The sequence below is a fragment of the Podarcis melisellensis genome (genome assembly GCF_964234715.1).
Source record: "Podarcis melisellensis genome assembly, chromosome: 11".
NCBI lineage: Eukaryota > Metazoa > Chordata > Lepidosauria > Squamata > Lacertidae > Podarcis > Podarcis melisellensis.
In genome coordinates, this window is record NC_138543.1 from 30,589,309 (window position 1) to 30,603,704 (window position 14,396).

Here is a 14,396-nt window from a genome sequence, read left to right on the forward strand (position 1 = left end):
TGTGCACGGTTACTCGTCGTGAGCATACATTGTGAATGTGACTTTCAACTAATGAAGTACAGAATTGGGCTGTTTTGAATAAAGCATTTTCACAGCACATTTGGTAAATTTATTGCTACTAGTTCATTTGTTTCTTGAACAAGATATGGAGGGAGGGGGACAAAGTGCTTTAAGAAAACATGGCTGAGATGTTGAAACATCAGCAACTGGTACCAGGCCTAAACTTGGCATATTTATAGTTTATGTACAGGTAGTACACTTTTACAATAAAATTTTTTTGAAGACAATACCCCTCCACACATACACCCTTTGGAAAAGCTAAACTTTTCAATAGGTTTTCACACACAAAAAAACTTTCAAGTTTCAGTGAATGAAAAATATTTATGATAATGAATAAAGTAGTTTGTAAAAGGTAAATGCAAAGGTACCCCTGCCCGTACGGGCCAGTCTTGACAGACTCTAGGGTTGTGCGCTCATCTCACTCTAGAGGCCGGGAGCCGGCGCCATCCGCAGACACTTCCGGGTCACGTGGCCAGTGTGACATCGCTGCTCTGGCGAGCCTGCACCAGCACAGCACACGGAACACCGTTTACCTTCCCACTATAAAGCGGTACCTATTTATCTACTTGCACTTTAAGGGTGCTTTCGAACTGCTATGTGGACAGGAGCTGGGACCGAAAGACGGGAGCTTACCCCGCCATGGGGATTCAAACCACCGACCATACGATCGGCAAGTCCTAGGCACTGTGGTTTTACCCACAGCACCACCCGTGTCCCAAAGTAGTTTGACTTTTAGCAAAAAACTTTCCTTAACAATCCAAAAACCTAAATATAACAAATAGCACCCATACTAATTAGTGGCATGTTCAGGACATCAAATTGAAGGCAGAGGGTGGTATACAATATTAGGCATAGTAGGGCCAATGAAATTAATTGATTTAAGTACAGTCATACCTCGGGTTGAATGTGCTTCGAGATGAGCGCGTTCGAGTTGCGCTCCGCGGAAGTAATGGAGCGCATTACTTCCGAGTTTCGCCGCTTGCGCAGGCACTCAAAATGACGTCACACGCATGTGCAGAAGTGCCGAAACATGACCCGTGCACGCACAGACACGGGTTATGTTTGCTTCTAGATGCGAATGGGGCTCCGGAACGGATCCCGTTTGCATCTAGAGGTACCAATGTAATTTCATTTCAATGGGTCTATTCAGATTAATATTGGACATCACCAAATACATTTTACGCATAATCATTTGTAACAAGGTCACTGAGAACAAAAGAAGGAATGTTGTTAAAATTAGCCCTTTTAAATGAAAAGCAAAAAATTCTTACATGCATTTGTGTTAAGAGGGATATTCATTAACTATTCTATTAAAAAGTACCTGACTTTTATAGTTTCATGATTAAAACTAATAGCTTCTGTCTTACCTGCCAAACAAACTATCATGAACACCATAAACAGAACATACACTAAGATCGATTAGTCCTTTGGGTTTAGTGGCTCGCTTTTCACTTTCAAAATAAATAAGTTGCGCATCATTCCCCTCTAAAATAAAATACAAGTTCTTCCACCGTTTTCCTTTACCTGTAAAACAACCAAAGTAATTTAGAGATGGATGCAGAAAACACATGTCAAATCCCTGGCTGTCAGTTAACTTTCCAGGAGTCAGGCAACTAAGTAGCAAGATTCCTTACCCCACACTTTTAATGTTATGCTTTATAAACCCAAATAGAAATGAATACAAGTAAAATCCCTTTTTGTCATATTACACGATAATGTGTGTTCATATTGCCAATTAGAAGTATGCATCAAATTAGGATGAGTTCATAAACATTTGGGACTCTGAACAAATGCAGGATCTCTTCCATGCTCTCCAAAACAGAGACCTTCAAAGTGAATTGGATTCAAAACTCTGCAGGTGGTATATCTGTCAATCCTGAAACATTTCTCACCAAGTATGCCATGTAAGTTAAACACTAAGTTGAAAAGAGGAAGAGGGGAGAGCTCTTCTGTGACTAATAGGTCTGCATTCTAAACTGAGGGAATGATTTCACCACAGCTCTGCAACTACAGTGCTTTAGGACTGTAATGTTAATGTAATGTAGCACCTTGTATTTATTTTTTCTGTGCTTTTTACTAGTTCTGTTGGTAGGATTTACTTGGAAAATACTGGACATGCAAGTCCGTCTGTCTCTGTCTCATGCTGTTACAATCACTCCTGTCAAATAAACATCAGTTCTGAACTTTCTTTCTCTGACTTTTGATGTCAACCAAACAAAAACCAAGCTTGATGCTGTTTTTCATTCACCACAACTCCTTATCTCTGGCACCTATCCTTATGAAATTTTGTAAGTTACTTTCCTAGGTCCACCTCTACAATGTAGGCCATTTTCATTTTAAAAAAAAACACCATTGCCCACAAAACCATATGGAAGAAAGCAAATTCTATTTAGTTCTGTCCCCAATTGGAAAAAAGCAACTTTAAACCCATGTAACTATCTTTCTGATATTTGGCAGTTTTCATACCTAGGGGCACCTTTCTGATATATGCTACCAGAAAACAATAGAGGGGAGTGAATATTTGTATAAAAACCACAAAACTGTCAAGTCTGTCCTGCACCTATCCTTCTGAAATTTGGAGATATTCTTCCCTTCAGAAGGGGATACTATTGCTGTAAAGGCTCATTTTTAAAAAAAAAAAAATCTAACATAAAATCCACCCCCACACCAGAGATATTTGTCATAAATTTGGCAGGCTTCACCCACTCAGAAGGGGCAATAGCTGGAAAGAAAGAAAGAAAGAAAGAAAGAAAGAAAGAAAGAAAGAAAGAAAGAAAGAAAGAAAGAAAGACCAATAATACTGAGTGAAGTCTGGACATGAGTCAAACTGAGATGTCTACAAATCAGTTTGAAACAAATCGGGCTGGTTTTCAAACCATCAAATCAGGGCCTGATTCAAACATTGTGGTCTGTGAACCCCTATTTCCAAAAAAATTATGTGCCTATTCCTATAAGTGCAACACAAAAAGAAAAAAGAAAAATCACAATGGATTCAACAATTTAGAAATGCTACAAAAAAGAAATGACACTTTAGACAATTTCAGTAAGCACAAAAACACAGATGGTCTGTGTAAGACTGCTGGAATGTGGGGACTGCAAAAGAGAGTCATTATGAGATTTGTAAGCACGAGAGAGATTACTAGACTTAATACTGCCAGTGGAGCACCTTGCCATGTCCTTACAAGGACAGGAGATTCAGGTGGTACGGATCCACAGCTATTCCGAGAACACACAGTGGTTTACCACACTTACTTTTCTTCAGAAGGTATCCTTTTTTAACAATATTTTTATAGAAAGCATCTTTTGTTTTACGACGGATTGTATTATAAATTTCTTTCCCATCCACTGTGTCGTTAAGCACTTGTCCTTGATGCTGCAGAGGAAACAAGCAGGCATACATTTTCCAACATGTAACAAAAATAACTCTACAGTTTAACAACACTACAAGCTATTGTAGCATGCCATACGTGGGGCTCCCTTAAGACTGGTTCAGAAGCTGCATCTGGTGCAGAACACACTGGCTAGGCGTCTATGTAGAGCATCTTACTGCATACATAATTATTGTGTTAAAAAAAACTTGGGACCAATTGGGGGGGGGGGAGAACACCTTCTCCCAAACAGATCTACCTAAGCACTAAGATCTTCAGAGAAGGTCATGCTAGCCATGCTGTGAGCTTCAGAATTTCATCTTGGAGTGATATGGAAGCAGTCCTCTGTAGTGGAATGATCTCCCCTCTGCAATGTGGCAAGCACCAATGTTTCCATTATTTTCTAAAAAGCTATTTTTTGCACAAGCATTTCCCAATGAATGATGCCAATTTTTAACAACTCTGGTACTATAATTGTGATGTTTTATTGTTTTGTTGTTTACAGTTTTATTGTTGTTACTATTTTATTGCTGTAAACTAACTGCCTGGGGGTTTATTTTTATGTGAAAAGCAGTATAGATATGATTTTAAATAAATACATCGTTGTAAACAACATTTTCCCACAGCTTATGATAGTCCAGTCCTTTAAATGCTTCATTGGTGCCTCAAAACATTTGTTGTGAGTTCTTACACCTCCTGGGTCTACTTTTGAAAAGCAATGCTGCTTTTGAAAATTAAAAGAAAGGCAGATGTGAGCCCAAGTTGGATTAAACTAACAGATCTGTGATTACTACAACAGTATTTCTATACATTTTGCTCAGCCTAAAAGCACAACTCTTTAAGTTGCCCTGTTCGCCCCCACCCCCCGCAGAACCATCAGATTAAAAGCAGAATTAAAACAAGTTAAATAACAGAATGGGGTTAAACCAAGGGCTGCTTGGTTCCACATGACCCTTTCTGAGATGTTGTTGTCTTCTTCGGAGGTCTGCCTATAGATCTCTCTGCCATCTGAGGTGCGTAGGGCAGTGCTCTTTTTCTGGTAGTGCTCTGCATTTGAAATGCTAATGTTAATATTAGATAGAATGCAATGTCTCACCTGCATTGGAACAGGATCTTTAAGATAGTAGCCTTCAACAATTTGCTCTTTTCTATAATGCTCAATGATGTCAGCAATACTGTTAAAAACAAAAAGAAACAGGTAGCTCTGAATAAAGTAAATGCTAGTTTATAAAACTGAACATGAAATGACAGTTGAAACCCTAAACTTATTTACTTAAGAATATATTTAATAAAATATGCAATCACTGCAACTTGCTTCTAAGACTGTGCTCAGAACTGATGTAAAGTAAAAATACTTTTGCCCCAAATGTAAAAATCAAACTTTAAAACACATATTTTCTCATCCAAAAAATCAGTACCACATCAGAAGACCTGAGTATTCAGTAAACAATTACTAGTAAAGAACTCAACAATTTTAAAATAATCAGATTTTATAGCAAATATTCCAAAACATCAGAGATCAATAAACTTTCTCCATATTCAAGAAAGGGCAAAAGAGTTCTCACGAGGCTAAAAGTTCTCAGTTGCTTAGCAGTAACTCCCTATATTTCTATGAAACTATTTATTTCTAAGAGAGTAGGAATGTGAAATAGAGAAAGACCTTAACAGATATCATGAAGACTGCATTTTGAAATTATAAGTTATCATGTTATATTAAGTAGTCTTAAGTAGTGATGATGTTTTAAACAAAATCCTGTACAGTGGTACCTTGGGTTAAGAACTTAATTTGTTCTGGAGGTCCGTTCTTAACCTGAAACTGTTCTTAACCTGAAGCACCACTTTAGCTAATGGGACCTCCTGCTGCTGCTGCGCCGCAGGAGCACGATTTCTGTTCTCATCCTGAAGCTAACCCGAGGTACTATTTCTGGGTTAGCAGAGTCTGTAACCTGAAGCGTATGTAACCTGAAGCGTATGTAACCCGAGGTACCACTGTATTCCAGATACCACATAGAGTCAGGATAAAATTACATTTCGAAGGACCCATATTGAAAGAGGTCCGGAGGAAGCCTGACATTCCACATATTTTACTCTTTTATACATCACTCTTATTAAATAAATGAACAGATTGAGTGAGCATACTCTATTTAGACATTCTGTTCATTGCATTCTCAAAGTAAACCTCCACATGTAACAAAATCATAGTGAAATAACACATTTTCAATATGAAATGTATATAATGAATAGAAATGTGAAGTTCAGTCAACACAGCATTTCTGACCAGACTTATAGCTCAAATTACTCTTCCACAAATTTGTTACCCATGTACTTAAATATAATAATGTTCACGTTATTTTAGCAAATCAGAGATAAAATAAAAAACATGCTTCCAATACTTCTAACAGATTTGGTCCAATAAATTCCTTATCTCACTTGGTTTTCAAGGCTGGTATCTACCATACTTATGTAATGCTTATTTTACAATAAGAATTTTACATACTGTAAGCTTGCTTAATATTGCAATAGTTATAACATATTTACTCAAATCTAATGCACACCTTTTTTGGCCAAATTGCACTGTGAAAATTAAGGTGTGCATTAGAGTCTATGGCATATTAGACTCGAGTAAATACAGTACAATAAAGTATTTGAAGACTCATCTGAGAAGAGCTTTCTTGTTCACTAAAACATTTCTCAGTTGCCTTTTTCAAATAATCAATAATTTACAAGAATGAAAAAATATTACTCGATACTGCCCCTTTTCAAATTTAAGCTTAGTAATCAGTAAGACTGTTTCTTTAAAAAAATCCAAGAGTTCTTAAATTTACTAGGATTTAAAAAATCATGGATTCCATGACATACTAAACGTTTGTAACATAGTTTTAAAAGTTTCCTTTTACCCACACTTCTGGTTACTTTTCTTGCTAAAGAAACTGTAACCTCAAGGATTATCAATCATAAATATGATAAAGATACAATGAAACATCTCAAGAGACATAAATGTGATGAAGATACAATGAAACATCTCAAGAAACATTTGTACAACAGGAATTTTGAGGCACATAGAAAAATAAAGAAAGCAACATTACTTCTCACCAATCCATAAGACACTAATAGAAATGCATGTTCCACTCTTATTTGAAAGTTATATCAAATATAGATTACACACTATATAACCTCTGCTTTAGCACACTCTTAATGTATCATATGATAACATACTTTGTAACAAAACTTTTATAGATCTGAATAGCCTTCCAGGTACTAGAATATATTTTCTCTCTGCTTTCTAAGGTGGAAGTTCTGAATTACATAACACCACATGCAAAAGGGGGCAGGAATACAGATTTTAACTAACAAAGTGATTCCAAGAGCTACTTGGCCAGCAGTAGTTCTTTCAAAATGTAGATCAGAAAAGTATTTCTATACTTTCTATACTTTCACAGCAATTGGTGATCATAAACAAACAAGGGAGACACCTCAATGATAAAGTGACAGACTAATAAGGAAGAAATGATGTCACCAGAAAATCATTAACTCAAACCATTAACAAAATTATGATGCCCTTGTGTGGATCAAGTGTGTATTAAATCAGTAAGTGAATTGAAATTGAACTGAATAAAGTGGAATTCGTCAAAGTTCATATAGAGCAACTGATCTATAGAAATAAGTACTTTAGAAAAATATATTTTGGTGGGGATCCAAAGAGCTACTAAGATGGACCCAAGCTTGCTGGTGCACAGTGTTGCTGTTGTTGCTTTAAGTAAGATTCTCATACTGTATTACTAACCCTTTGGAAACTGAAAGCGGTTTGAAGTGCATATAGATAATCAGTTTCATCCAGAAATACCTGCAGTTGCTCCCCAATCACCCTCACCACCACCTTTTGCCAAGAAATGGGCGTTGGTAACTGGACTATAGTTGTTACATGCCATTGGGTCCAGAGTGGGCTTTTTAAGAAGTGGACATACTACTGCCTCTTTATGTAATGATGTGTTTACCATATCCTTGACTCATTCAGTCGCCCCACTATAGTTTTATGTTTTTTATCTTACTGGAAAGTTGGAGAGGAGGAAATAATGGGTTGGATCCAGAGAATGGAAGTTCTCTCACACAATGAGACTCTCCTCCTCCCACCTCCTATGCCTCTGACAACAGCTCCTGAAGATCAGGGAAGGATGCGGCATAGGGGACTGCAGCAAGAGGGGAGAACTGACATGATTCAGGGGGCTCTCTTGTAAAGCAGACTAATGAATATTATGCAATTCCAATCCTAAGAAAATAGGATTTATTTTACTGAATAACGTAGGAGAACTTTGGAATCCTGTTCCATACATGTCACGGTCTTCTAATGTAAGGCTTATACCGCCATATCCCTAACAAACTAGGTAACGGGCAAAAGATAGTTTACCTTTACAAAGGCTGCTAGCTGGATTTTCAATGAGGATGTCTGGAGGCCAGACAGATTTAATGAAGAAGGTACTCAAGTAGCTTGTATGTGGGCTATGCAAAAGGATCCAATTTTTAGCCTCACAGCATCTTCCACTTGAAGTCCTATGACAGTCCAATGAACTTCTCAGCTAGTAGAACTTGATACTTTCTCAGTCACACCAGCTGCAGGATCTCTAACCATTTCAGAAGCCAAGCTGGAAGCGAGAGAAATTCTCGGTTGGGATGGATATAAATTCCCTGGTTCAGGTTTGGCAATTTCCATCATCTGTGGGTTAGGCAACAGCCCTCTCCTTTGGAAGAGGGAGCTAAACTCATCACTACTAAGAACAGCTCTTCAGCACATTAAGCTCTAGGTTGTCATGTCTTTTAGAACTTAAATTATTAATATAAAGGCAGGCATATATTGGTGCAAAATACTGTCCATCCTAAATTTATGTTCACATTAAAAGATAGGTTCTATGTTATCCAACAAGAAAATTAAATGGTTATTTTTTCCAGAAACGTGAGATTGTTTCCCCCACTAGAATCTCTGTTATTGTATCAACAGACCAGGCTTTCTTTATAACTTATCATGAAAGGTCTCAGAAAGAAGATATATTCTTGTTCATTTTTTAAATATGCACACACAGTTTCTATTTCACTTGTTCCACGTGTTGAACTTTGAATCTCCTAAATTCATAATGAAAACTATACACGATCCAGTGTTGATTGTACTACAAAGAAAAGACAGAGTTAAACAACGATATAACAAGCAAAAAAAGTAGCAGCACACATGACAGTACCCAACTTGTAGACTATCAAGGCCTGTTCACAACTTACCTGTTATAGTACCTGCCCCCCATCATAAACTGGTTGTTTGGTGTTGGGCATATTTTAAAACGCTGTATGTTTTCACTGGTTCGAAAGTAGAGAGAGTAATCCCCAGGCGTGTTATCAGAAGGTCTCACAAGAAAACTTGACACCTGGCCAACTAATTACAGAAAGGAAAGGAAAGAACACTTAGCTCCTTACCAATATTTTACTTCCTCAGTGTTAATATAGCAGCTTTACTCAAGTTATCTGGAATTTGGTATGCAAACTAAAAATTTGGCCAGTTGCAGAAAGCCAGCTTTAACAGTTCGCACAGTGTATGGTCTGTTAATCAATACCAAGTTACAAGAATCCTTCCTGAAAGATAAGACTATCCTTACTGCAAATGATCCCTTCCATATCCTGAAGTGTACTGGCACTCAGAAACAAAACCTTTACTAATATAAGTAAAAGTGAATGTCCTTTGTGTGTGTGTGGAGGTGGTTGGAGGATGGATGGTGGCTAATGGATTTAGGTTGAATCCTGACAAGACAGAAGTACTGTTTTGTGGGGGCGGGGGTTGGGGGGACTCCCTGGTCCTGAACGGTGTAACTGTGCCCCTGAAGGACCAGGTGTGCAGCATGGGAGTCATTTTGGACTCACAGCTGTCCATGGAAGAGCAGGTGAATTCTGTGTCCATGGCAGCTGTCTATCAGCTCCATCTGGTACACCAGCTGAGACGCTACCTGCCCGCAGACTGTCTCGCCAATGTGGTGCATGCTCTGGTTACCTGCTGCTTGGACTACTGCAATGTGCTCTATGTGGGACTACCTCTGAAGGTGACTTGGAAACTACAATTAATCCAGAATGTGGCAGCTAGACTGGTGACTGGGAGTGGCCGCCGGGACCATATAACACCAGTTCTAAAGGATCTTCACTGGCTCCCAGTATACTTCCGAGCACAATATTTCCGAGCACAATTCAAAGTGTTGGTGCTGACCTTTAAAGCCCTAAACAGCCTTGGCCCAGTATACCTGAAGGAGTGTCTCCACTCCCATCATTCAACCCAGACACTGAGGTCCTCCTCTGAGGAACTTCTGCTGGTTCCCTCACTGTGAAAAGTGAAATTGCAGGGAACCAGGCAGAGGGCCTTCTTGGTAGTTGCACCCTCCCTGTGGAATGCTCTCCCTTCAAATGTCAAGGAGATAAAAGAACTACATAACTATTAGAAGATACCTGAAGACAGCCTGCTTAGGAAGTTTTTAATATTTGAGATTTTACTATGTTTTATATATGCTGTTAGCCACCCAGAGTGGCTGGGGAAACCCAGCCAGACGGGTGGGGCATAAATAATAAAATTACTACTATTATCATCATTATTACTACTATGAACTTTTATAGTAGACCATCTAAGCAAATACTAAAAATAAAATTGCTTTTATTTGCCTTAGGAATGGTTTTTTAAATCATTTTAAGCCCTGTAACAGCCTTTCTTCTTAAAATATTACGCAGTTAAGTAGTGAAGTTAATGCAGAAATGGTGTAATACATATTCTATTAAGTACATTTACACATGACATACCTGTCATCAGCAAGCCGTAAGCCTCTTGTTTAGAGATCTTCCCATGGAACCATCTTAGAGAATCGGATAAATGAGAAAATATTAGAAACACCATGCTTAAATTGGTGATCTCATCTACTTAGATTAGTGAAGAGGAACCTTTTTCAGCTTGAAAGCTTCATTACTTCATGGGTAACCTTCTGGGGATAGAATGCCAATGGCAGGCAGGGTCAATGCACAACAATAGATGCAGCTCTTACCTTTGTAGAGTAGGCTGCATTCCAGCCACGCAAAAGCCATAGTTTTTTTACAAACACACACACACACACCCATCCAGGCAAGCAACAGGCATCATCACGGTTCAAGCAGTCATCACTCTAGCACATGGAACAAAGCTGGTGAAGGGTACAGCTGAGAGATAGGGGGCCTGGTGTGGTAAGAGTCCTGAGGGCTGTACAAAGAGGCCTGCGGACTGGAGGTTCACCAATCCTGACTTACATGATAGTACACAAGTGCACTTAGGAATGACCTGTATAGAATCATAGAACTGTAGCATTGGAAGGGACCACAAGGGTCATCTTGCCCAGGCTTCCTCAACCTCGGCCCTCCAGATGTTTTGAGACTACAATTCCCATTATCCCTGACCACTGGTCCTGCTAGCTAGGGGTCATGGGAGTTGTAGGCCAAAAAGATCTGGAGGGCTGAGGTTAAGGAAGCCTGATCTAGCCCAACACTCAGCAATGCAGGAACCTTTTGCCCAATGTGGGGCTTGAAACCATGACCCTATGGATTTCTATTTTTGCTAATATGTAACAATGTTTAAATTCAGATGATACAGGTGGTATGTGTGTGCGCATTTATGTGTGTATGCATGCATGCATGCATGCACCCCACCCCACCCCACAATGATTATTCATCCCATTAATAAACATTTTCTGTAAAACCAAGTGTTGTAAGCCAGATCTGGTAAGCAACAACTCAAATGCTCCAATTCTTTGCCCTCAGTCAAATAAAATTGAAATTGCTTTCAATAACTCACTATATCACCAAACTGTTCAGGAAATATTTCAAAAACTATGGGAAAATATCCCTTGCTCTTCTTTTATCTACATTAACATATTCATATTCCTAGACATTTTAACATCCTTGTAGTTGCTATAAATCCTTTCAAAATTGTGCACATCCATTTTCAACTATTGTGTTCAGAACTGAACAGAGAAATCCAAGAAATTCTTACAAGTCTAGATTAAAGTAGTACATTTTGTCAAGGGTGTTGAAAACAATGCTACTCTCCTCACTTTAATATAGTACTGGACTTTTGGGACACAACATCAAAGAATCTTACTTATTATGTGCATCACATAATTCCTGAATATTAGGATCAACTGGAATAATGCATTTTGCATATTAAGAAATCAAGGAGGTCAATTCTAGAATAACACTTACAGTATTCAGACCCTTATGATAAGTTATAATTTATTCCAGAAGACACACTTACATTTTTCCTTCATGCGGATCTTCTTCTCGACCCTAATGAAAACATACAACTGTTACCAACACAACAGAGTGATACAGAAAACGCATTTCCTAAAGTTTACAGAATGTTGTAAGCAATATAAAAATAATTTTGAAATCTGAACCATTTCGGATTTCTGAAATTAACATGCAACCTATTAAATTTCATCACACTGTGGGATTTGCTCACAAGAAACTGTGCATAGAATTGGCACCTACAACACTAAACTATCTTATGTCTGCCTCAGAAAACAAACCATGCAACTGAAAAAGGCTTGCTCTCAACTTCCAGAAACTATAGGTAGAATGATAGACAGCTGAGTGCCATATACCCAATAAGAGCCTGCCAAGCCGTATAGAGTGTAGCATATTGTGTCAAATATCAATAACACCTTTTTCTGTAGAAAAGTTTAAAAAATAATAATACTGGAACACACCTGCAACCCTCACCACCACCCTACACACACACACACACACACACACACACACACACCGAGAGAGAGAGAGAGAGAGAGAGAGAGAGAGAGAGAGAGAACTGGACCTCCAAATCTGCACCCAGCTGTAGAAGTTTAGAAAACTACTGTCTTTTGGAAGTTTTGACATACACACAGACTCACTCTCTCTCTTTTTCTGTACCCCAAATGTCACTGATGAGTACCCTTACTGAATGGTTTCTAAGCTCACTTACCTATAGCATACAAAACAGTATCAAATTTTCAGGATTCTTCTCCCTCAAAAATTACATTAAAAATGATCCATGCTGTAGTCATGAATCTGGCTACACATATTAAATTTACTGAGTCAGTTCACACACAGTGCAAAATCATGGTCTGATAATATGAACATGAATGCTGAGCTTACATACCCAATCCCATAATGCACTCTGTTTAGTTCATTACTTCCTGATTTATAGCAAACCACAATTTACTATTGCATCTGAACTAGCAAATTATGGTTTTAACTCACCCTGAAAACCAGGATCAAACCCTAGGTTGCAGAGCAAACTATAGTTTGCCAGTCCAGATGTATACTAGTAATACCCAATTAAGGAGCATGTGCCAAAGAAGATGGAAGCATACCCAAGTCTTGATTATAAACTGACCCATAGTTGAAAATAAGAAAATATATATGATCTCCTTTTCAAGACACAGAAATAACAAACTAGAGAATCAGTTGCATTTGTTCAGTACTTTGCTGAGTAAGCCAGCTCTTACATACTTTTATTATTGTGCTTTTATCTTAATGCTAAGATACTCCTTGTATAAAGTAACTTACCACTTCCTCCACTAGGTCTTCTACTATAAGTCCTTGCTCATCCGTACGTAGGTTTGTAACCCACATCCATCCATCATCTAATTCATTGTGGACAATAAACATGTCTCCTTTAAGGAAGCTATATGTAATTAAGATAAAATTATGAAACAGATTCCCATTATACCAAGTCTGGCACATTAAGTTATACACTTACAATTATTCCCTGATTTTCTCCTACGTCTCTGGAAATTAAATGAGCTCTTCAAAATAAATTTTAGAATTATACCAGAAGATCACCAGCTTCTTAAGCAGAGAATCAAACTCAATGTGAAACCAAACACCGAAACCAGTTCAGAGAAGTTTTCTTTGAGTCATGACTTAACTTGAACTTACAAATCATTTAATTGCCTTGAACACAAAATGGAAGTGAATACCTAAATATAACTGCTTCAACAACTCAGGAGAACTTTTAAATTCTCTCTCATCCTACTGAGGAAAGGAAACTGCTAAATTTTCTGGAAACTACCGGAGAAAACGAGGGAGTGGGGAAAGAAGAGGTTTTCTGTTATTGACATTTCTTCTTTCTCCATTTATCTTCAAAGAACTGCTTGTTTCAGATGAAGGGAGAAATCCCAACTAATTAAACCAGCCTGGAAACTTTTATTTCAAATGGTCAGTTGATTATGACTGCTTTTTTATAATAAACACACACACAAAGCAAGAGCCACAACTGTATTGGTCCCTACATGGACTGTTTTATCTGTGAACCTGCTATCAGTAAAAATGAAAGGAACATGCTTGTTGGATAATATAGTTCAGAATTTTCTCCCAGGAGTAGTCATCTACAGACTTTAAAAAGTACTACGGAATCTTAAACACAAGCAAATTAGTTGCCGCTTCAGCTTTTGTCGACTACAGTCATTTTGCCAAATGCATGAAATGTTACTCTTAATTGGCAGGTTTATCAATGCACATGTAGAGAGGCAAAACAAAAAAACAAAAAACAGGAACTATTAAGAGGCGGCAGCAAGTGTGGCACATTTGTATGCAAAGCCAAATTTATCTTCTATATATCTGTAGCTATACAAAGTGTGGCACATCTATTGCTACCCATTTAATTCAACAGCCTTTTGAGCCCATTATTTATTAGTACCTTTATTCTGAAATCATGTATGCATCTATATAGATAGATAAATGTATACATACACACACACACACACCAAGAAGGAAAGCATTTCATGCATTTTACAAACCCTACAAAAGCTTCTGTTACGGTAGGTTTTTTTAGTCTCTACAGTACCACAGGTTCTGTGTTTTTAACCAGAGGATGTATGTTTTACTACTACAAACTAGCGCTCTAAACTATAAAAGTCTAGACACTAACATGCAAGGCATGGTAGCAAT

The 14,396-nt window shown here is 38.0% G+C and overlaps 1 protein-coding gene and 1 long non-coding RNA gene across 7 annotated transcripts in view; one reads left to right on the top strand and one right to left on the bottom strand.

Annotated features, from left to right (window-relative positions):
• The window catches only part of LOC309380349, a 563,851-nt gene that overhangs the window by 497,619 nt on the left and 51,836 nt on the right, over positions 1–14,396 (top strand). The window lies entirely within an intron of this gene.
• The window catches only part of RASA1 (RAS p21 protein activator 1), a 47,781-nt gene that overhangs the window by 14,125 nt on the left and 19,260 nt on the right, over positions 1–14,396 (bottom strand). Inside the window, exons 5-11 of the mRNA XM_081930143.1 lie at positions 13,014–13,131; positions 11,722–11,753; positions 10,245–10,297; positions 8,694–8,844; positions 4,525–4,603; positions 3,313–3,433; positions 1,428–1,584 (exon numbers count right to left, since the gene is read on the bottom strand). Coding sequence (XP_081786269.1) covers positions 1,428–1,584; positions 3,313–3,433; positions 4,525–4,603; positions 8,694–8,844; positions 10,245–10,297; positions 11,722–11,753; positions 13,014–13,131 — 711 coding nt within the window. The remainder of the gene's footprint in view (positions 1–1,427; positions 1,585–3,312; positions 3,434–4,524; positions 4,604–8,693; positions 8,845–10,244; positions 10,298–11,721; positions 11,754–13,013; positions 13,132–14,396) is intronic.